The 25566-nt window shown below is 41.4% G+C and overlaps 1 protein-coding gene across 1 annotated transcript in view; it reads right to left on the bottom strand.

The window, feature by feature from the left end:
- Positions 1-20967, bottom strand: part of LOC139341519 (uncharacterized) — a 35899-nt gene extending 14932 nt beyond the window's left edge. The window contains exons 1-6 of the mRNA XM_070978077.1: positions 20475-20967; positions 12673-12786; positions 5954-6076; positions 5494-5657; positions 686-788; positions 451-496 (exon numbers count right to left, since the gene is read on the bottom strand). Coding sequence (XP_070834178.1) covers positions 451-496; positions 686-788; positions 5494-5657; positions 5954-6072 — 432 coding nt within the window. The 5' untranslated portion in view covers positions 6073-6076; positions 12673-12786; positions 20475-20967. The remainder of the gene's footprint in view (positions 1-450; positions 497-685; positions 789-5493; positions 5658-5953; positions 6077-12672; positions 12787-20474) is intronic.
- Positions 20968-25566: the final 4599 nt, after the last annotated feature.

Genomic DNA, 25566 nt, shown 5'->3' with positions numbered 1-25566 from the left:
AAAAACACACACACACATAGATTGAGTGATCATGACAGAGTGTGTGTCTATCAGTGTCTGTGGGGGGAGTTTCTGAGGGTGAAACATGCTGTCACTGCTAACACTGATCTAGTGGTGGGACCTTGGTGACAGGGCGCTTGTTAGCAACGACGCTTGACCCCAAGCCTCATCGACGTGCTGATTAATGTCTTTGTTGACAACAGCTTTTTTAAATTCCTGTGTGTATAGAGACACTGTACATCTACAGTATGTAAGCGTGTGTGCACATAGATGCCTCTGTATGTGTTTGTTTTTACAAGAGGAAACAGGAAAGGTTCATCTAAAATACTGCAGGAAGCGGATGAATCATCATCCAATTAAGCGCCCATCAGTGAAACACTGTGTGTAAATGAGTGTGTCTGTCAAGTGTGCGTGCATGTGTGTGTGGTTAGTTAGCTACAGCAGACTCACCAGCATTGTTCTGAGGACAGTCATTGTCAACAAATCTTGACTCTCCCTGAAACAAACAGCAAAGGGTGGCTGTTATGGTGACATGGCTTCATTTTAAAGAGCACTTTGTGGTGTATGTTCCGATAATCATGCATGCATTATGTGTGTGTGTGTGTGTGTGTGTGTGTGTGTGTGCGTGTGTGTGTGTGTGTGTGTGTGTGTGTGTGTGTTTGTGGATGCAGCCGTCAGTGTGGACCTGATTATTTCAGCAGCTTGCTCAGGGGTCAGGTCATCGACAGCGACGTTATTGATCTTCACAAGCTGGTCGCCAGGGACGAGCCGACCATCTGCAGGACCACCTGGACACACAAAATGTCCTTGTGTTGTCATGCCTGAGGGTGTTCATTTGGCCTGCATTCATGCTGAAAATGGGGTTAATGACAGGCAGTGGCTTGTATTCTAGTGGTTTCCTTTCATCTCACACTGATGCATAATTTTTCACACAGCTATCCAAACCTAACTGTCCCACCGCTTTGGGAGCATCTAGTCACTGTACATCCAATTTAGGGTATTTCCAACAACCATATATTCTATCTCTCTGCCTCATTCCAACACGTTCCTCAACTCTATGTCAGTGTTCAACATCAATGTTATCTTTCCTTTGCTGTCCCTAGGTCAGCATCCAACACTAAATGACTGCTGTCACCAACACTGATAACAGTATGAGCAAAGTCTTCTCTTTGTAGGATTCACTTAATAAAATTAAACATTCAATATTTCATCATGTTATATAATCATCATTTCTTCAAGATATCAAATTTTCATGACTTCATCACAGGTAATATTTCCTTCCCACCCACCAACGCAAGCACACTCAACAAAACAGGACAAATATATTGATGCTGGGTGACTGTGCAGCTCTAATGTAGGTGCTTCCTTATTTTCCAGGTTTGTAATACAAGCTTTTTATAAACTGATGATGATAAAATAATTGGCGATGTCTTCTCAGCATTTTGAAAGAGTCAAATCATTGGTGAAAAAGCAACTTTACAATTACAAGCTCCTGAAATTCATCTTTCAATGTTCTCCCAAGTCTAACTCTAATTTCCTCAGGGTACTAAAAGGTATGTATGAGGGGGTGACTCTGAATTCAGCATGTAAACATGTATCTGAGGTGTTAAACTTGTGACTTTTATCTTAACTGTAGTATTTCTTGTCATTAATTTCATCAATTAAATATCAATTTTCATTTGTCTCATTTTTATATGTGAGTTGTAGACATTTCTTAATGTGTCATTGTATTAGGAGATGAATGGAAGAAAAACCTTGTACAGTCAGCAGTGTTAGAACAGAGTTGATGTTCGCATTTGGACATGATTTCTTCCACAGCTTATGCTAAAAAACTGCTCCAAATACATTTCCGATGTTGTCACACACAGTGCACGTTTACATTTTTTAAACTTTTTTTTTTTTTTATTTTTTAGGTCTGTCTTAAAACAATAGTTAGATGCCTATAGACTGAAAATCATCCCTCATCATTCCATGTAACCACTGTTTCTGTTCATACAGTACTGGCCATTAAAAGACATACACAAACATAAGTGATCCAGGATTAAAGTCACAGTCCTCGCTCTGTGCAAAAACACAAGCTGAGGCTTATCTGAGGCTGATTTGAGGCTTGAGCAGTCTGTGTTAGACAAACCAAACAGCAGTACAACATTCTGTCTTTGTGTTAATATCCCTTCACTGCAGCTCAGAACATGAACATTGTCCGGGTAACAAAGACGGAGTTTTGTACTAAAGAGGCTGTAACTTAGGAAAATACGTGCTTCATTTGATAAAACCTGAAACACTAAGAAAAATGTGGAATACCAGTGACTTTGCATTCGTGAAACTGTGTTTCACAATATTAGAAGGGAACACAGCAAGGGATTTTATTTTATCGTGTGTCTGACAGATCTAACTCTAGATATTAGTGTTTTATTTATACAACACTTTACAAGATACTTTCTTTTCTTAATTAAAAATCAGATTTCATTATGTGTATACTTTATCTTTTTCTTTACAATTAATATCCTGCATGGGAGAAAAGGTAATGTTATTTTTGTGCACCATCACAAAGGCATGAACAATGTCATAAATTTCCTCTATACAAATATTGAAAGACAAGTTGTAATTCAAGACAATCTGACATCAGCAGCACAGCAAACCTCATGGCTCTGACAGCATGCATGAGTTCACGTAGGTACAGTATGTGCGCAAAAATGCAAATGTTGTGCCATAAATTGTGTGTAATCTATGTCTGCTGTGTTTGTCATACACATAGACAGTCATTACACATTTCACAATGTGTCCACAGACCACTCCCCATCATCGTCTTCCATAGTACAATCACCAACAGTATCCTTTTTCTGTACATCAGCTAACCCTCCAATAGTGAGCAATTCAATTCTGAAACAAGTTAATACTTGATGTGACATCAAATGGGCACAGACAGATGCAGGTGACACGGATAGCTCTGACAATGCTTTTAGATAAAGGATTCATATTTCACTGTCAAGAGGCTGCAGCACGTGCCACAGAGACAGAGGGAGAGGAAACACTGAGCCAAGCCTTAGTGGGGCCACTGGAGACATGAGCAACACTGTGTGTGTGCCTGAGTGTGAGTGTGTCTGTGTGTGTGTGTGTGTGTGGGACCACCAGAAGCAGATGGTGATAAAGCAGACTTGAGCCAGACAGGAGAAAGCGAGGTAATCTACCCTTGGACCTCAGGGGAATTCAGGTCCTTGTGGCTCTGCAGATCAGCAGCAAAATACTCTTCAGAGTACAAATATAAGTAGAAATATATCTCTGTATATTTTTAATGGTTTTTAAGTAATAGTTTAACTTTGAGTCAGATGTCAGTCATCAAACTGGGAATTCAGTTATGAAGTATTCATTAGGAATGTGCAGGAGAGATCAATATTGCTGATTGACGTTACAGAGCTGGGACCGATTCTGAAAGTATTTCACTCCCTGACTAATGAACTGTGTTTACCGACAACATGTGCCGTATTCTGAAATGGACACATCACAGTGTAGAACAGAACACTATGAAAACTATGAGAACAGAGGTGGACAAACATTGCAAGGCAAACATAGCAGAGGCACATTTGGCTCAACAGAATTATAATCTTTGAATGATTAACTGTGCGTCACTATAAATTGGCATCAGCTTTAACAGGCAATTAATCCTAAACTGGGGGATAACTATGGTATATTTAAGTAGATCATATTCAAGATACTGTACATGATGGTGAATGGATGAAAGTTTCTGAGGCACTGTAAGCTGCACTGCAGCTCTCCTTCAGATGAGACCAAATCTAAAGCAGCCAACCGATTTAGATTGGAGGGTGTACTATACATGTATAAGCACATCAGAGTCATGCAACGTATGCAATGTAAGTGTTACATTGTGGCCAGTAGGAGGTGTTGTGCCATGAGATCTAGCAGAGGTGACAGTACACCTAAAACTGCTTATGTCCTTGTAAATTAATTTAAACGATGACTTGTTCACCCTGTGTAAAGCTTCCCAGGCGCACAGCTGCATGCATTTCTCTTTTCTTTTGCTGAGACCCCACTTGCAGTCCTTATGCCTGTCTTCTCATCTATTGCATAACAGAAAGTACATTAGGCATTTGACTGGAAGAGGTTTTTGAGGACAGTACACAGCCTGTGAGAAAGTGCTGCCTGAGAGCCGCAAGAAAGGGCAGAAAAGCCCCTCTTCTTGAGAAGCTCCTCCTTTGCTTTCCCTCCTCATTAAACTGAAAATGCTTAACACTAATAGTAATATTGCATTCCCACTCACACACAAGCACACACACACAAACACACACACACACACACACACACACACACACACACACACACACACACACACACACACACACACACACACAGAGCTGCAACTAATGATTATTTTCATTATTGATGAATATGCCAATCATCATCATCAGGGCCACAGTACTCTTCATCTGATAATGAGATTTTGTGTGCAGCATGAGCATACAGTATCAGCTCCCTTGGAGTTTCCACTTTTTGTTTGTTTGTTTTGTAAGTTGCCAAGAGGCCTGCAGTGGTCTGGCAAAGCTCCATTATTGCATTTTGCAAAAGAGAGTTGCTCTATACAAAGTGGTAATGAGACAAAAAAATGGTCTGTTCCTGAAAGACCAGAATATATTTGATTTAAACATCCTCCTACCAATTATCGTCCACCATAATGCAATAAAGGAGAGATCCTGTCAGCCTCATAGTCAGCAGACACTGAACAATAAAGCTCTTTACAGAAGCTTGCACTTCAATACCACGAATAAGAATAAGAATAAGGATGACAATAAGAATAATGAATAATAATATATTTAGGTAGCTTAAATAGACACTTTCACTTTTCACTTAGACATGCTTTCAGTCCCTACAAGCAATGATAGCTGTGGTTCAATTCATTAGATTTGACTGAGATGACAGATTGAACAGCACATCTGTATGGTCTGTATGTAAGCATCCCATGGGTGGGACAGATAATTTCAGGGCTGTTGCCATAGAGACTCACCACGTACAATGCGAACAGTAGCAGCTGCGCCTGTTGGGCAAGAGCAAGTGACAAAGCAGGCCAAAACACTGCAGACCTTGGCAAAGGAACCTGGCACAAAGAACGTGATCTCTGGAGGGGAGAGAGCCTGAGCTGGTGTTGATGAAGGAAGATGAGAGATACCAACCAGACATAGCTGGGCTCACCAAAACATGAGGTGTCTGCTATGCAATCAAACTCCCTGATACTGAGTAGCACACAGTTATTTGTGTAGAGAAGATTGATGTATAAGCATTACACGGTTTGTGCATAGTATCAGGCCAGCTTGATTAAACATTCAGCTTTATAACTGTTCAGAACAGACATGAGGGGGGAGGGGGCTTAGCTGTTAATAACTAATTCATATTTTGTCTGCACTCATTTAAGATTGCAGGCGTTTGCAATGCGGCTTTGCTTTTTCCTTCTTCTGTGTTTACACTTTATAAATCTTGTCATACCTGGGGTGACCTCCTGCACCAGGATGGGGGTCTGGGAGGACAGAGTGAGGCCATGAGAGTTGAGGTCCAGGTCCCGTTGGATCTGAACATTAAAGCGGAAGGGGTAATTCCTCTGATCGGAGCCACCAGACTCTGCTGTCTTCCCATCCGCTGCAATTCGGTCTCTGGAGAGGAGCGAGCAAAAATTATGAATCTTATCTTGATTATTACCTATTGAATTTCTGCTCTGGCAATTGGATCAGTTCTGTAAGTGAGGAGAGAAAGAATATGTACATAGCAAAAACTATTTGCTATTCCATGGAAGGAAGTGACTTCAGCTGGCTTGGTGGGACACGAATGTGGACTTCCTATGATATATTTATTATATTTGTATATTTTTACAATGTCCCCTCCCTCAGTCAAGAGACATGCAGGTCAGATGAAATGGAGAATCTAACTCATGACAAAAACAGAGGTTTACCTGCTCAGAGAGTGAGACCTGCTGCCTAAATCTCGGGATCGCCTCAGCCATCGTCCCACCACCTGCTCCACCCGGCTGGTCCTACGGGACGGAGAGCGGCTCCTGTCCTGCGCCTCCATTTACCTACCAGGGGCCAAAGGCCGAAGAAAATGTAATGAAATATTTCATGCAGAAATCCAACCAGAAATTATAAGCAAATGAAACAGGAGGCAGAGAGCTCTGATGCAAAAAAAGAAAGATTTTTTTTTAATTAAAAAAAAGTAATGTGAAATGTGAGGAGAAGTGAAATGTGTGTCAATCAGCATTTTACCAAGACTGTAAAATCAAACACCATCACAATATTGTTGAATGATGAGGTTCATTGCATGAGTGAAAATAATTTGTAAAATGCAATGATTCAGAGACACAGCAGAAGTACACACACACACACACACACTCACACACATGCACAAGCAGCACACATTAGGCTTGGCAGTGGGACGTCTGGGTATTAGACATGGTCTGCGGCCAAAACTGATGTCACTTGTGACTTCATGCAGCCTAATAGGCTCTTAGCCCAAGCTATGAGCCAGTTGCTTGCATGTTGCCTTCAACCCTCAGTAATACTCAAAATCATTAATTCCTAATTATCAATAATGGCGGCATCTCTTTTAAATGGGCCCCTGTTGTGTTTGTTGTGAGGCAGATGGTCATCATAAATGATTGTTGACAGGCCGCCGTGGTTGGTGAGCTAGATGTAATGCACATGGGTTTCTGCTGGTGTCTGTGGGGTTCAGTCAGGCTAATATGTGGACCTGTTAGTGTGAGCTAATGGGTCTTTGAGGAAGCTGGCAATATCTCAGCTGATGCCATATCAGCTTACACACATGCACACCCACACACACACTCACAAAGGCCAACAGATATTAATGTTGTCCATGAAGGACAGAACAATGGACGCAGACACAGTTGTGTTTAGGGCCTCAACTAATGATTACTTTCATTACTGATTAATGTGGCAATCATTTTCAAGATTAACTGACTGATCATTTGTCTATAAAATGTTGGCAAATAGGGCTGCACGGTGGCGCAGCAGGTAGTGCACGTGCCTCACAGCAACAAGGTTGCTGGTTTGATTCCCGGGTTGGGCCTTTCTGTGTGAAGTTTGCATGTTTTTCCCGTGCATGCGTGGTGCTCCAGCTTCCTCCCACAGAACATAACATGCTCATTAGGTTAATTGGTGACTGTAAAATTGCCCCCAGGTGTGAGTGTGAGTGTGAATGGTTGTGTGTTCGTGCCCTGCTATCGACTGCCGACCAGTCCAGGGTGTACCCCGCCTCTTGCACATTGACGGCTGGGATAGGCTCCAGCACCCCCCGCAACCCCCAAAGGGATACGCGGTATAGAAAATGGATAGATGGATGGATGCTCATTCTGTATCATGTCATATATAGCAAAGACAACATCACATTCTCACATATGAGAAGCTGAAATAAAATGATGCCTTTTTGCTTAAAAAATGACAGGAAAATATGAATTAATTCTCAAAATAGTTTATTTGAGGAGCTTGATTTATTATAAATTAATTAAATAAGGATCTTAAGGGCAAGTCCAAATTGCACCAGTGTAACTGAGGTCAAGGAAATTATTCATGCAAAAGCTTCTGACAGCTTAATAAAAGTTAATGATGTTTGAATGAGTAGTTCAAATTGTGTGACTGCAGCTGAGTGAATAAAATAATCGTCGTTCACTCACCCCTTCAAATAAAGTGTTACCAAATAGTTTAGTAGGTTAATATAACATTTTTGTCCATGAATTGATCAATAGACAAATCAAATTCTTTCAGCCCTAGCTGTATTGATGCTACATTTGGGGGTCACATGTTGGTGTACGTGGTCACAAATGTGGGGCTGCGTTCAGAATCAGCACACAACAACATTGACATCATGTGGCCTTTTGGGCCACACACAATCACGCGGATGAGGAAAGTATCATTCGGATTTCATTACATTTCCATGACAACATTATTGAGTCTTGTGTTGAACAGCTTTTATGGCTTTGCTTAAGTAATGTAGCAGTGGCTCGTCAAGGGGCCCCAACATTAGTGTGCAATACAAGCATTTGCTCTCAAAGTCTTCTTTTCTCTCTCTCTCTCTCTGTCTCTCTCACACACACACGTACGCACGCACGTACACACGCACGTACACACACACACACACACACACACACACACACACACACACACACACACACACACACACACACACACACACACACACACAAACCCTTCCTCCCAGTCTGATGACTGAGACAGTCAAACACAGACTTGGTCATTAGCTGTTACCTAATATCCCCTTCACATCATCAAAGGCATCATCTACTAGACTGTGACTAGGATGAAGGTACTTTTATACTCTCTTAGTCTGAATAACATGGAAACAAGCATAAACGGTGGATGAATAAATGAACAAATGAATGAATCAATCATTCACACTAATCAAATGATCCATGAATCAATGGTCAAAAAGGTGGAGCTCAAAAAAACTAAATAAGTGAAAATGGATCATGGGCTGATAATTGAATGAGTTCAATGATGGATGGAATGAATGAGTGAATGAGCTCAGCAGGCCTGTGGTGTCCCTCAGTGAACAGAGGCAGGAAGGCATTTCCCCCAGACGGATGGGCATTAGCACCATGCATTAGAGAAAATGAGAGAGTGGGGAGGGAGGGAGAGGAGAGGAGAGGAGAGGAGAGGAGAGGAGAGGAGAGGAGAGGAGAGGAGAGGAGAGGAGAGGTATAGTATGATGGGACAAGAGAAGAAAACTGAATGAAAGGAGAATAGAAAACGGAGAAGTATGATAGAAAGTGAGAGAGGAAAAGGGCTGAGTGATCAAAGTGGTGGCTGACACAACCAGACAGCAATGTCTCCCAGGGGATCTTGAGTCATTAGCACATTATCCATCCATCTGTCTGTGGATACCCCCCCCCCCCCCCCCCCCCACACACACACACACAAACTTCTCTCTCTTCCGTAGCGCACTCTTACTGTTTGCTTCACTCAGAGTATCTACCTTCTCAGATTACAGCGACACAATGCAGAGGTGTGCTTAGGTCTGTTAGGGGCACTATAATCCACCTCACTCACCAGCGCGGTGATCTCACCAGGGAAAAGGATACAAACACAAACATAAAGAAACAGCAAGACTCTGTGGATTTATGCTCACTTCATTCTAAAGAATCAGGATGAATTCCAGCCAAATGTGCATCTCAAATGTCAAACACAGGGAGAAATCCTTCATACACAGCTAATCCCCTCTAATCCCATAAACATGTTTTCCTTCCTAAGTGGCTTTGATTGATGATAATGATGAAGTAGAAGCCCAGTGGTCCTCTTGGGTAAAAAGTGTTGAGACCGCATAGCGTTTCCCATTTTGCAACCACAGCATTCAAGAGAAGAGATGAAGACAGGAAACGTTGGCAGACTTTTTTAAAGGTGTAACATTAGAGGCTGCTGGGAATATTACTATTTCTATTCTCCTTTCATTCAGTTTTCTTCTCTTGTCCCATTAATCACAAGACACACCACGTTTCTCAAACTTACACTTTTCAGGAATATTCTAAGTGCATCTATTGCTGACTCTAGCAATTGCTTTTGGTTTGCCATAATGGAAAGTTGGGATTTTAAGCATTTTCTGCTCTTGTAGTCACTGTTATTCACTTTGGATTCAGTTCACTCATCAGACCAAAGAACGAAATGATATGCTGGTTAGCTCTGATTGGTTCTGATTTACACTGACTTATTTCGAACAAACGCAGTTGCAAAGAAGAGTCTGACCAGTCATGCTGCACTTTACATCACCTTATACATCAATTGATTTTCTCTGGAGGTGGTTTGGAGCACTATTAGTCTGCAACTGGACCTTAAATGTGCTACATAATGACAGACAGCTCGACACAAGATGAAACAAGACATCTTGTACAGTAATGGTGGGAGGGAACAGTTGCTTTGTGAGCGATATATTTCACACAGTTCTTAATGAGGAACTGCAATAACACACCAAGTAGCACACAAGCACAACACACGTCTGATTTAACCCCTTTTCATATTCTGATGTATCCAGGAAAACCTTGTTCTGGTGCCTATATGTGTTACCATGGTTGCAAAATAATTTCTCACAATTCTTTTGTTTGCTATAGATTGCATACAAAATGGTGTCCTTGACAGTTCCACAATCAGCACATGGATATTGGATAATATAAATTTTTAGTTTAGTTTTTGAATTCATGCTAAAAGTATGTCCTGTCACACAGTCTTGTGCTTGGTTCAGGTTGCATTGAATTCACATGTGGAGACCCTCGTGGTCTCGGCCCATCCAACTGGTTTATCTGCGCCAGAGTTCAAAGCAACCAAGGAACAGACAAAACTGGAAAACTCACCAGTGTTCAACACAAAAGAGTTTAGGTGGAGCTCAGAAGTGTTTAGATGATTTCATTTCCTGTCATTTTTAAAATAATTTTATTGTCATGATGATGCATTTAATTACATTTAGTGACATTGAAAAGTAGTATGTCTTATCGCCAAACCCAAAGCCCATTACCCAGAAAGTTTCCTGTTTAATTGTGGTGTGCTGCTGGAATGCTAATAGCACCTACTTTGCACCAACTGTCGTGAACAATAAGTTACCAAAACACCAAAAAGGTGCAGGTGAGGAAAAAAACTGTAAAACTACAGAATTATGATTTTGAAAGTTGTAGTTTTTACCCTATCAAGTTCCGTTGTAGCTGCACTGGAAATATCTCAACATGTCAAGGAAATGGTTCACTGGTTCAAGTGGTAAGCTCTTCCATCCAGACATGAAGCATCAAGCTGAGGCTCTGTGATCTTCTTTATGATAACTCTCTGATCAGAGTCATTCATGCAGTTTGTAGTCTTGAAAAATATCTGCGTACTCTGAGTAAACCTGATTCAGACTGAAGTTTTTACTCACACATCCTCACGTGAGCTGTTGGCCCCAACCTTTCCCAACCCATAAAAACTCAATAGTTTTCCTTTTACTCACCATTATGACGTGCTCTGAGTCCTCCATAAAGTGGACTTACAATGTGATCAGCTGAACCCTAACCCTGACTCATTACACACTGTACATACTCTTTGGTGTGAGAATGCACGGCTCTGCTTTGGTCTCCAAAATGTTAAATTTCATTAAAGTGAAATTTCTTCTGACATGGGCAGGAGTGGTCTTTTATAACACCCTGCAGGACACCCTGATGTCATCTCCCATCAATGAAGCATTTTTAGGATGGATTTTTCTTGAATGCTCAGGCTGGGGATAGGCAGGGTAACAACTGCTGCAGAGAAACACACACACTGACACAAGCTCAATGATGGGGCTGCCGTGGATTATCCCTCACTGCCCACACCTATGATATCTTTTGTACAGTCGTTCATTTACTTTATCATCTCTTCTCCCTCCATCTGTGCTCCTCTCTGTGTGTGTCATTGCATTTCACACATGCTGAAAGTGCACAAAAGATTTTAAATACCTGATTTTTTTTATGAAACAAACTAACCAGGTGAATTTAGATGAAAACTATTGACTTGCACAAAAACTCCTACATTTATGAGGAAGTATAATATAGACTAATGTAATGTTGTCTATTCTATCTTTGCCCAAACCTTACACTTAACTCCCTTTCAACGTGTTGACATACATGTTTTTGTAAATGTTCTTGTAGCTATAATGCTGGTAATAATTACAGTATGTGCTGGTGGAAAGAGCTGAGAGTTCATGTGCATTATTACAAATAATAACTGTGCAAGTTGTCCCTGTGCCAGCAGTCTGCTGCTATGATGCATTTCATCACAGATTAACTGAACTTTATTTGTGTAAAGCTTCAGTTTACACTGAGATTAAGCAGCCTCAAAGTAAATAGAACAGTTGGTGACTTTTTAACCAACTTCTATTGTACGTACTTACTATCTGCATAAAGTTCTCAGTCAACATAGTTGTTTTGTTTTCCTACAATATTAACCTGTGACAAAATACACATAATTACCATTTACATGGTTATGTTTTGGCACTTGATTAAGATCAGGGAAAGATCGTGGCCAATACTGAAAAGGTCAACATTGACTTGAAGCATGAGAGAGGATGCATTAACTGTTTTAATGTTTAACCAAAACCATGATCCTTCCCTAACCAAGTGTTTTAGTCACCAAAGCCCACATGGGATACATGTCACAAAGTCTTGTCTTGTGCTTTATTCAACCATCCATCCACCCAGACATACTCTCTGCTTATACAGCTGTATTGTTCTGAGTATAGCATGCATTACTTACAACTTTTGTGTAATGTTCTGAATGCACACACAGATACATAGACACACACTAACACACAGAGCAGGCAAATGGGATTACTGAGTGTGTCTGCAGGATGTGACAGAGAGTTTGTGCGTCACTCCTGCTGAGCCAGATTAGACTGAGCATCACTGCAACCTTACAGGTCTGTTTAAGGTAACAGACTGGCTAACACTGTAACACAGACTGTCTGTCTCTGGTTCTCTACTCACTTCCCTCTCACTGTCTCTGACTCCCTCTCTCCTTATCCCACACTCTCTTAATCCTCTAATCTTGTCATGTATGTGTACACATGCAAACAAAATCTGTTTCACATTTGCATTTACTGACTTACGAAGACTGACACACACACACACACACACACACACACACACACACACACCTGCTCTCAGCCCTGTGTATCAGGGCTCCATGAAGGCGCCAGTTACAGTCCCACTCTGCTTTCTCTCCATCCATCGTTCTGCTGCAGTGGACCATCGTGATGTGTCTTCATCTCCTGAGGGCAAACACAAAATCAGAATTAAGGGTTTGGATATGCTGTGGGCCCTTTGACGTTGCTGTAGTCTGAATCACAGAGTCCAAAACATTTAGCACAGCCAGAAAAAGCAAAGGAATGAGCTATGAAGAGAGAACAATGGAGGGGGTGCTTCTTTCTTCATTCATATGTGGTAACCAAACAGGGAGAAACAGAGAAGCAGTGGGAAGAGACAAGGACTTACAGGCCAAGCAGTGGAAAAATTCACACTTTGTCATCAAAGCGGTTGATAGACAGACAAAGATAACGGAGGAGAGAGGAAAAAGTCAGGAAAGAGGAACAGAAGGAGGGAGGAAAAGGTTTGTAGACAGTGAAGTGAGTCGAGGGAGGAAAGGAGGAAGATGGAGAGACAGAAGAGGCGAAAAAGACAGCAGGGCTCCAGTTCAGCAGGATGGGCCTGCCTGCGCTGCTTGTGCTGTTTGTGGAGTCCCACTTGCCCCTGCTCTGCTCCAAACAACATCCATATTTAATGAGGCCCTTACAAAGCCCTGGGAAAAGAGATGCTGGGAACTCTCCTGCCCACCCGCTCCCCTCACCTTTGCCTTTCCCGCCACTCAAATTGTTGCCCCTCAGTACTTTTCTCTTTCATAATTCTCCCTGCTCTCACTTTCTCTTCTGTTGTCTTTCCCGCTGTTCTGAATATCTCTTTTGTGATTTCTCTTTAGTTATTTTTAAAGATTGATTGGCTCCTCCAGCTCCTCTGAGTCTTCAGGTCCTCCTAAAGTGCTACAGGGTGTTAAGAAGCACACAATGCTAACCAATTAGCTCAGCGTGTGGTTGCCACAGGAGAACTTAATATTAGTCCTGTGCATTTCAAACAGAAGGGACTGCTCCATCTTTTCTTGTTGGGTAGAATCAGCTGTGTTCTGTCAGCCATGAAGAAGCAGCATGCACGTGTGCTGTCGTCCTCTTTTTCTCCCTTGCATCCACTCACATTCACAAACAAATCGAAGCACATGCTTTGTATGTGTGTGTGTTCGTGTGTCTATGTGCGACAATGTGTTTGATTTTATGAGTGTATGTATGTTTTTATTATGTGAGTGAGTGGTTGGAGTTTGTCTATGGGTGCATGTGTGTGTGCGCGTTAGTCAGAGTGCTGCGTGCATCAATAATGTATCTAGATAATGCAGCCGCTTCACTCTACCAGGAACAACTAACAGGCATACCGACGCACAGAGAAAGACAGAGACAGAGAGAGAGACAGAGAGAGAGAGAGAGAAGGAGAGAGAGAGGGAGAGAGAAGGAGAGAGGGAGAGAGAAACATGAGGAAGCACAGAGGAAAGATGAGACAGGGAAATGTGACTGACACAAAAATGGACCAAGAAGATGAGGGGATGAAGGAAACCTGAAGAACATGAAGGAACATCTGTGTCACACCTGGGTGTCAGATTCTGATTTGTGATCAATCCCCAGTGGTTTAAGCCACTCTAAGCACACAGGGTTTGTGCAAGAAGCTGATTTAGACATTCACAGTAACCGACTGTCAAATACTCGAAACACTGTGACAGGCACTGCCATTGTATTAGGATGTGTATTAGGTTGGATTATGAAGAAATCCAAATTAGAGCTACGTAGAACCCATTATTTCAACAGTGTGGGAATATGTCTGTTTATTTGCATATACAGTAATGACTGATTTCTTTGAAGTCCTTAATAAAAAAATCCAGATGAAAATGAGATTTTCAAACAGTATGTGTGTATAGCTACACTCATGTTATAGTAAATTACTCATACTGGGGGTGGGGGGGTGGGAGAATATGCATCTATTGCAACTACTTGCAACTATTTGGTTGTATAATCTGATTTACAGGACGAAAACCTTCAGGTCACTGTGTGAACTCTGTTAAGATGTGTTTCGATCACTATGCACTCCGACAGCGTTTCTGTAACAAAGTTAAATATCTGAAGACAGATATTTTGCCCAGTAAATGTTTTTAGTTTGGTCTCAGTGTGATGATGATTTGTTTGGGCAGTTTCATTGAGAAAATCTCGTTTTTGATTTGTCCACCATCTTTATTTGCGACAGTCTGCATTAGCCAATGGCTGTGCTCATAATAAAGGTCAGGTCACTTGGGTCAAAGTTTAAAAAAATCTGAAGTTTAGTTGCAGTGCATACATCAGTACAGACCATTACAATACACCACATCCACATCAATGGAGGAGGTGCATGCAAAAGCAGTCTTTTCCACAATAATAGCAGTACAGCTAAACTAACTTTTTATTGCATAAACATTTTATGAGCTGTCCACTTCAGGTAACTGTAGACTTTTATCTACATCGCCCAGAGCTAATGTATCATCTGTAAACTGACGACACCACTGTTATGTTTACCAACTGAGCTTTCTGTGATTGCTCCAGGATAAATGCTTCCCCTGGTCAATAGGAGAGAGAGGCTGATGCCTGTTCTGGATGTTTGCTCCACTGATAAGTCCCAGTTGAAAGTCAGTCTTTATATTACTCAATACATAATCACAGGAGTCAATTTGATCCCATCAAAAGGGTTTTGGTGGATGTTTTAAGTAGTATTTTTGCTGATATGATGTTCGCTAAGAGTCGAATAATACAGTTTGCTGGCTTCTATTAAAAATAAGATGCCAGTAGAGCCACAAAGTGAAATGAGTGTAGCATCTGTTTGGCTGAGACGCACCAATCAGGAGACACATCCAGCTGTCTGCTCCGTATGAGAGAATTTAAGCTTCCTTGTATAGAGACTCATTTGAAACTAAAGTAAAATAAAACTTGCAGTAGTATGTGTGTGTGTGTGTGTTTTTTTTTTTTAATATACCTCTCTATGCTTCCTTTTGGTTGCCTTAAATCTCTTCATCCAGTGTGGCAGTGCTGTGCGATATGGACAAAAATGTATATCCCGATATAGGTAATTTTATATCCCGATAACGATATATATCCCGATATAATATTTTTACTTAAAATTATATATACACGCGCGAAATGAATGCCAATTCCTCTGATCTTTTCTCCTTTTATTTATAAAACACATATTTTATATATAAAGGGACAAGACAATTAAAATCAATAAAAAAATAAAATAAATAAAAAACAAATATCAAGTGGACAAATACCATTCAAAAATATCTGGTAGTGCAACCAGTTTCATCACTTCGTGGTTTAACTTCAGTAGTTTGTCGCCGTTTCTTTAAGTGATAGAAAATATTAGACGTGTTCGAGTCGCTAGTGATGACTTGTTGGCGGCATGTTTTGCAGATTACCGTTTTTTTGGTCGGTGTCTGTCTTTTTAAATCCAAACCAGTGCCAAACAATGGAGTTTCTATTCCCTCTTTTCGGCACAAATTCCTCTTTGGGTTCTGTTGGTTCAGCGTCCACTGTGCTCTCCATCTCTGCAACGTTGTTTATGTCTATGCTCCCGCTGGCTCTCGCACGCATGGCTGAAAATGTTAGCAGTGCCGTAACTGAGTTCTTGCAGGTGACGTAAACTGCTACTGCAAAGCAGTAGCGTTGCTACAGTTACATTAGCCAAGCTAACCACAGCCCACATGTTAAAATTACGATATAAACAATAGAGGATTATATCATACGGTAGACATTTTTCTGTCGCACTACGACATATATCGTAATATCGCACAGCACTACAGTGTGGCTGATGAAAATTTCTGCTCCTGGAAGAAGAAATGCAAATTACATCACTTCATGTTCAAAGGTGTTTCTGGAAAAGCCTTTTGAGTTTAAGTGTCTACATGTGAAAACAAGTCCATGAATGGGGAAAACATATTTGCATCTTTTGTGCTGCATGTGCCTGCTCACGCTGGTCAATGTTTTATCTTTTATTCACAAATCTGTTCTGTTGCAGTGTATTCTTTTCCCTCCTCCTCTTGACCCAAAAAATGTATGATCACACCTCTAAGGGCAGCAGACAGGGGACACAATCCAATTAGCAGCTCACATTGGCGTCAGACACAGACGTACACACACACACACAAACAATCCTCGTACCCTAATGACCTTTTCATGTAAATGCCTAACATGGACAGTGATTGGCTGACACTGTGTGAATGTTTGTCTCCGTTGTCTCAAGTCACATGTGCTAACAGGTGAATTACAATACATGTAATCTATTAAAGTTATAAGTTCTTTCACTGAATGATGCTTCAGATGATATGTTGTCTTTCTCAAGTTTATTCATATTTAATTGCAATGTATAATGAGTGCTTAGTCTCAGTGAAGAGAAGGTTGGCTTTGATTCAGGGAACAACTTAATAAGCTAATTGGGTGTTTATGGCAAATATACCAAAACAGCATAAAAGCTAATACCAGTGCTATCATATTTATTCATGTCATGTTGCAAAACTTGTTTCTATTTATTCAATTCACAAATGCTTTTGTGAACTAACTATTGAGAACAGTTTTAGATCATGAATGTCGAGTTACTTCCATCCTAATACTAACAGAGAAGCAGACATCATAGCCATCAGGTGTCATTAGTGTTAGATATCATCAAGTTTTTCTCAATGAGACACAGCTATTCAGTGCCTGGCTTTACTCTTAGTAGTAGGGCAATTAATCCACTGACATGTGGCTAATGGGATTGTGTCTGCTAACTCAGGATCAATAATGAGTCATCTGACTACTTTGCCAAGTTAGTATGCTCAAACCAAGCCTGTGAAAAACAGAGGTGAGTGTGCTAGCACTGGTTGATCCTCATGTCCACTGGATGTGGATGTGTGTCATTCACTTTCCACTGCTCAAATATCCACTGAAAGCCTTCTGGAAGCAGAACGTCTTCAGCCTGTTCTTCAAAGGCACCATTTCCAGGATTGTTCTGAGAGCTTTTGCATTTTACAGGCATACTGACTAAAGGTTTACAGCTAATTTCTGATCAGTGTGGTAAAGACACTTGGTGGCCGTACCTCATTGGGTTTGATAACAGTGCTACAACATGCCATCTTACCTTCATTTTGTGTCTGTAGAAGAAGGAAAGTTGTAGCATTCCTTCTCTTCTTCCATAGACTTGGTCAGGGAAGTGACATAAACAGACAATAATTAGATGTCAATGGTCTATAATTATGAGTATTTCCAGACATTTTCAAGTGAATTTCACTTGGCAGAGCAGTGAGCTGGTTCACCAAACACAGAGCCAGCATGTAAAGGAAGCAGAGTGGAGCTGCAAGTGAAAGACTTCATTCACACATCCGGCGGACAGTTGGCTGGAACAGCAGCGGATTATCTCCGGTATCAAGTGGACATTAGGGTTTATAAATACTGCATACTGTAGATACAGCAGCATAAGAGTGTACAGAAAGACAACTGGACAGCAGCCAAACATGTTTTACGTACATGTAATCAGCCCCACCTATCTTTAGACATAAAAGACTGCATCTGGGTTATGAGTGCACAGCTTTCTGCCTGTCAGCAGAAGAATAGGTGTGCGTTTTCCTTCAGTTCTTCACACTGTGTAGATTGACCCAAATTCCCACTAACGCGTAGTTTATGGAGGTAAAACCTGAAGTAACAGACAGTTCACTGAATCAGCAGGCAGGTATCACTTTATCTTCTGCCTCCATCCAATAAGAAGTGATGGACAGCCTCTGATGGGTCAACTGCCTGAAAACCGCGTATAGAACTATTTCTGCTGCTCTTCCTTTAATAAGGAGTTTCAGATTGAAGCCAAACTGGCTGAAAGTGCTGTCTATAAGTTAAAGGAGATTAAGGTTGACCAAAAACCTTTTAGACCTCATTGGAGCAGTTCCTCTTCAGTCAGGGATTCACCATTGTGTCGTAATAAGCCAGGGAAAGCTAAACTTTTTGTTTGTGGCTGTACCAGTTTGTACTCACTGGGAGGACTCACTTTTCTAACACCTTCACATCCTCAAATGTGTTGTGCAGCCTTTTAAAGGGATTTACCTCTTACTATATTCAGGTTTCAAAAGCAGCCTAAATATAGCTCAATTTGAAGTGAGATTCTGAGTTTTTGGGGTCGAAAGTTCAATTGGTAAACCCTTCAGTTTGGAGAAATAATAAAATTGCACCCTGCTTTTCATTTCACCATTGGATGTAAAGCTTTGAGGCTCTGACGCTGAAGAGGGAGCTGAGGGAGATTTGGTTACATCAGGGACATAAGATGACCAGTGCACTTGTGCCTGAGTGTGTGTGAGCAGTTTCATGTCAAGCACTCTTTTAACTTTGGTTTATGAAAAGTGCTACACCAGTTAACTTTATTACCATTATCAATAAGGCCTTACAAGTATCTCCACACATCGTTGGGAAGCCTGAATGTGTGCAGGTGTGTGTGTGCGTGCTGTATGTTTGTGTGCATGAAGTTACGTACAAAGAGGTTGACAGACACACCCCGAGTTTTCGCTCAGTATTAAACTTGACAAATACGAAGCATCAAAAATGTAGCTGAGCCTAAAAATAACATCATAAATTAGTAAAGCCTGGGAGGGCCTTCAGAACACAGCTGGCCTCATATTCTTCTTCTTCTTCTGTTTCACTCTGCACTGTATCAGGACTCACTTGCTCATGCCTCTTCATGAAACACAGATACATGCATCCACTGAACACACCCACGGTTATGGGCACATGCAGGCGGAGTCGAGCCACACACAGCAGCAGCAGCTTGTGCCATTTATTAGCATGTTACAGTAGCGTCGACACAGTGTGCTGTGTCTCAGGAGGCTGAAGCGTGATGCAGCAAAATATCTGGAGCAACATCTTTTTGTAAAATGCATGTCATTGTGTGTGTTTGAGTGTGTCTGTGTGCACATGATGAAGGCTTGTTTGTGTACGCCGTGCATGTTTCTGGTCGCAGTGATGCATTAGTAAAACATTTGGATTTCACACAGACTACGCACTGTTAGTCTATTCATCAATTCTTTAGCAGCAGCTGAATCAAGAAAATGACTGAGTCATTAGCTTTAAAGGGAGGCAGGGAATGCCTCAGTGTGTTTGTATCAAATCTGACTGAAGTGAAGCATCTTTTGGAGCCTCCTTCCTGATACCGCCCAGTCCTGTCTGCACAATCCACCTCTCAGAGTGTCACTAAGCTTAAAAGTCCCTCTTATCAACCTGCCTCCGCCCCTTCACGTGCACCCCTCCTCCATCGTATGATTAGATGGATTTGAACAGGTAGACTTGTGAATGGATGGGAACTTTTACCCCTGTCGTGTCCCAGCTGGAGTACTTCTGGGGACAGTACGTTAGGTGTTACCTGTTCAGTGACTGCAGGTGGTGCATTACATGCAGTGGTAAGCCTTTAATGATAAATATTGAGATGACTTTTCTTATTTAGGGCAGAAATTGGAAATTGGGAATTGGGAAGCTGGCATCCTTGTTTTCATTGGACTATTTTTTTAAGCTATAAACTGAATAACCGCGAGCTGGAGGAATAATACATACTTTTGAGCACAATTTTTCTTTCGTCTTAGTTTATTTATTTAATTTAATTTAATTTAATTTAATTTAATTTAATTTAATTTAATTTTATTTTATTTTATTATTATTTATTTATTTTTTGTCTGGCGTTTGTCGTGCCAAAGCTCCGTGGTTTGCTTTGCTAGCTTGCACTGGAGGCAAACAAATACAATTTCTATTGACAGAAATCTATTTTGGGCACTTTATGTCTCGTTGTTATTCAGTCTAGTTGGCTGTATAATACTGAGGTGTAAGGACCTTACCGTGTGGCGTGTATCTCCTCTCTAATCCTCTCCTGAGCGCAGGGCGAGCCGTCCCGACCGTCCTGGATGTGGAACAACTTCGAAAAGCGCCGCAAAAAAACAAACAAAAAAAAAAAAACCGCACCTTCCTCAGACAGTGAGAAGTCAGTTAATCCATATCACCCACCGTTTAGGCAGCACGCGGAGCACGTCTCGAGATCCCTGTTAAAAAGCTGCGTTTGATAAAGTCCTCGCGCAGGTGAGCGCGCGAGATGCGGATGGATGAGGCGCACGGGGCTTAAGCGACGGTAATCTCTCTCTCTCTCTCTCTCTCTCTCTCTCTCTCTCTCTCTCTCTCTCTCTCTCTCTCTCTCTCTCTCTCTCATACACACACGCGCGCGCATAAAGTTTTGATAGTGATGCTTGGACGCTCGTTTCATGGAGAGAAAACAAACGGTGGAGACAGAGACCTCGTTGATGTTTACTCACCTGCATCTCTCTCACTCCGTTTGTTGCGCCAATTTATATGTGCGCGTGCGTGCGTGTTACGTGAAGACCGGAAGAGCCGGTATAGACTATAGTATCTTATTTCTGTAAGGAAGTAAATACCATACATGGTCAGCTCACAAACATTTAGAATCACGTAGCACAGACAAACGATAGATAGATAGATAGATAGATAGATAGATAGATAGATAGATAGATAGATAGATAGATAGATAGATAGATAGATAGATAGATAGATAGATAGATAGATAGATAGATAGACCGTTAATTGGCCTCTGTCGCCTCCTATTGGCCTTAATGTTTTACTACCACCACTCACAGCTATCCACTAGAGCATAGTCAAAGTTGTGCTTCTTCAAATTCTTCACAGACTTCAAATTACTTCAAATTACCAATGGGAGTACTGGTTAGTTCCTGGCTCTCGAAGAAGTATGCTAACATCTGTAGTGTGTTGTTTAACAGGGTCCCAACAGCCCACTTACTGTTGGGCCAATGGTAAGTTAGTTTCAATCAAATCAATCATTAGACTGCACATTTTGTCTAGCTGATCCAAAAATCTTGATCAGGTTTCTGTGTACACTATCACGCATAAGTGTCCAACACTGTCCGTCTGTTACTCACGCTGCATTCACACTGAACATCTGGGACTCAGATACAAAGACATTTATGCAGACAATGTCCTGAATGAGTTGTTTGGATCGTTACTGCAGAAAACAAGTTTCCCTCAAGCATGGTTAACCACATGGTCTCTAGTGGTTTGGATTTTTTTTTGTCTAACCTTATGGCTACTATAACTTATGGCTACTATTTATTTATTTATTTTTTATTTTTTATTTTTTAATGTTGGACAGTACTAGTGGGCCAATGGGCCATGTGGACAAAATTGTGAGTCAATGAGCTGGAATGCTTTATCACTGTTAATAAGTACCACGATTTATCATATCATTTGGGAAAAAAAAACTTTAGCATCTGGTTATTTCATTCATATTCATCACCATACTCATACATCATGGTAATACGGTGTTAAAGAGAGTGATGATTAGATGAGAATCTGTGGTCGTAAATGAAAGTGTCAAGAATGAGTGATTTCAATTTACAGAACAGACTACACATCACAATTAGTTACAAGGTTATGCATTAACATGTTTTTGAGGAATTTCTCTTTATGGTTTTGAGGTGGACTGTGTTGATTGTGGTGTTCGGTAGTTATCTGATGACAGCAGTTCTCTTATTAAAATACCAAAATACGGTGGCTGTGGCTCAGGAAGTATATTGCTCGTCTGCCAATCAGTAGGTCAGTGGTTCGATCCCTGGCCTCAGCAGTCTAAATGCTGAAGTGTTGGGCAACATACTGAACCCCAAAACTGCCCCTGATGCTGTGGCATATGTATAGCTGTCATAGTCCAATTTGAAGTTAAGAGCTCAGTTTACCCATCTGGCCACAAGATGTCAGTGTTACACAGCTGTACTGCTGCTTCCTCAGTTTTGTCTCTCTGTCTCACTTTCCTGCACACACACGCACGCACACTCAGCTTTAGCACTTGTCCACCATCCATGCTGCCTTTATTAATAATATCATAACCACACAGTCCACTTCCAGTCACTACTCAAGCCCCTTTATCCTCTCCAGGAAGCCCACACCGCTACACACGTCTACTCTAATTTAGCAGAGATTAGGAGAGGAAACCTTTTGTTGCTCTTGCTTTGACCCCCCTGCCTTGTGGTCGGTTTGATCTCTGTCCTTGGCTGTCAGCTGGTGGACAGAACTATTTTGGGTGGGTGTGAGGGGATTTTTTGGCCTGTTGATTGTACTGAGCCATGTGAATTGGCTCTACTTTCAGCCAAAAGAGCAAGACAGGCTGCAGTGTGAGTAGCAGCATATTGTAATACAAAAATGGGGGGAAAGATAGTGTGTTATTCACATGGACGCATGGAAGAAAGGGGAAATAATAACAAAACAAATTTAGCACTCGTCTTACAAAGCATAAAAGGAAAATTAGACCACAAGAGAAGGTGCGTGAAGACCAGTTTGCACGACAGAAGAGACGGCACAAGGAACGTGTCAAAGGTTATGATGTTCCTCATGTCCTCAGCTTCATGAAAACATCTTGTTCTCCCTTCTCGTTTTTTTCATTTTTGCAACATTAATTGAGCACAGGATCAAGACCGTAAACAAGAAATACATTTCTCCTCTTGACCGAGTACACCAAAGTTTCAAAGCAAAGTCCAACAAACTATTGTATTGACTACAGAACTGAGCGTATACACATTCTCATTGCTTCCTTTCCCTTTTCCTCTCTATATGGAGATGAAAAGATCTTTCATGTTGTTTCCTCTTGTTGCATTATTTATTGCCGTGTGGCGCTTTATTAGCTGGTTTCATCTCAGATTTCGCAGGCTGTTTTTGGGGAAGCCTTTGAAATGTGTTTCTGACTCCAAACAATCCTTTTCCCGCTTTCTCTCACTTGCTCCAGTCGCCTCCTCTCTCATGATAAAAAACCCCTAGATTTTCAAAGTGAATTGAGCCACCCTCTGAAGCCAAAATCCATTCAATACTGTCCTAAGGAAGGGAGATGTTGTTCTTGTTTCGTGCTGACATGAAAGGAGAAAAGAGGATCCTCTTTGTCATTAGCCTTATTAGCATCATTAGCGCAGTATGGATGAACTTCAAATGATTGGCTTGGAGTTATTTGTGTTACCACAGAAGCAACATGAGTACTATTTTATGTTCTGTGTTGGAGACTGTTGCATTGTGAATGAGGTGGGTGCGTTTTGAAGACAGCCAATATGTTTCAGATATAACCACTAGATGGTGGAACTACTCCTGATTCAAAATGAGACTGACTGGAAGTGGAGAGAGAACTGGAATTACTGGAAGATATTGGAGATTTTGAACCACATAATCACAACTTAAAACAGGTCTATTCCAGTATTAACAAACATTACCAGGCTACACAGACATCTACATATTACATATGTACCTGTCACATATTGTCAGTGCCTTTCAGAAAAGCTCAGGTATGTTTGAAGTGAAACAAAGCAAGAGGACAGAGCCAGGAGCATCCAAATCCTTTTTACTGTATTGCTATAGCAATAGGCAGGTACATCTCAGTTGGCTGCCGCATAAACTTTGATAATGTTGTCATTGTTATCGTTGGTTTGGTGCAGAAGACTAAAGGGTAAAAAAACAGCAGTTTCCACCCATGTGTTGATTTTCTCTGATTTAGTTTAACAGTCTAAACATGCTTGTGTGCACCATCTTGAATCGTGCCAAAAAGGCATTACCTTGAAAGGTACTCTACCCTACATGCTCATAGTGCCCACTTGTGTCAAAGCACTATCCAGTAACATTTAAAGACAGCAAAAATATCCCGTAGATATCACATCATAAACCAAACATTTTTAAATACATTTTCTCTCTTAACCAAGATGAAAGGGATTCCAGATGAAGACGTTATTGAAACCAAATGTAACTGTCAGCGGTGAGTCTAATGCATAAATGGATTTGGTCTCATCAGGGAAGGAATGCAATATATGCAGAGAAACATCTTACTGTAAATTACAATAAGGACAGAAGAATCTCCTTTGGCTGGTTAAGAGCTTAAGGCACCAGCATGACTCTAGAATCAAAGTGGCCATCACGTCGGGTGAGGGAGGACATGAAGGTAAAAGAAGAAAAGGGCAAGCAGATTTCTGGATAGCATGTGAGCAGTTGGTGGTGGGGGTTGAAACCTATGTAAACTTAATGGCTCAGCGTTTTATTTTTTTTCCTCCTTCTTCTTCTCAACATGGCTCCTTGCATCTTTATCAGGAAGCTCCAACCACTCTGCAGCTGATGGTGGATAAGCCCAGCAGGCCTGATTTGGTTTGAACTCGTCTTTTATTCATTCCATCTCTCCCAGTACCCACACCTCCACAATGGCCCGGTTTCTCCTGGCAGGCCTTAATCTCTCTCCCTAATCGGCTGCAGACGTGAGGCTTTGCCATTCCCCACAGGGCTGCGCATGGGATATGGCCAAGTTTTTTGAGTGAGTGTGGAGGTACTTGGTGCAACAATGGCAGAATCGTTGTCACTTCTGAGTTTAGAGAACTCAATGTGCTACCTTGCCTTTTGTCTTCATAATTTTCCAAATCTGCTGAGATGAAGAGAGGAGCACATGCTACAGAGGAGAGGCTGAGGTCATGCCACATAATGTCGAAATGTCAGCAGAATGAATGGACCCAGAATAACCAGCTGATCCCAGCATTCAAGACCACTTGGGTCCAGCATCAAACGCACAGCAGTACTTTGATTCTCCAAGGGAGTCTTCCTAAAGGTTCATATTGCGAACCCAAGTCATAATAAACACACATAAACAGCTCTGGCTTTCATGTTAGCCTTATAAAAGAGGAATAAATAAGTACAATCAACTTCCAGTGAGGGCCTTTGTGGAGAGGAAGCAGCTGGAGATGGCACTGGGCCCTGGTATTGTTTGCCAGCAGCTCCCTAATCGGACCATGGTGCCTTGCTGGCGTCTCCTGGAGAAGCGGGCAGGACACGTCACCCACATGAAAGAGACAGTTTTGAGTCTGAAAGTGCTGCGATGGTCACTATGTGTCACTTTGT

The sequence above is a fragment of the Chaetodon trifascialis genome, chromosome 2 (genome assembly GCF_039877785.1).
Source record: "Chaetodon trifascialis isolate fChaTrf1 chromosome 2, fChaTrf1.hap1, whole genome shotgun sequence".
Taxonomy (NCBI): Eukaryota; Metazoa; Chordata; class Actinopteri; order Chaetodontiformes; family Chaetodontidae; genus Chaetodon; species Chaetodon trifascialis.
This window is presented reverse-complemented; position numbering and strand designations above follow the sequence as displayed.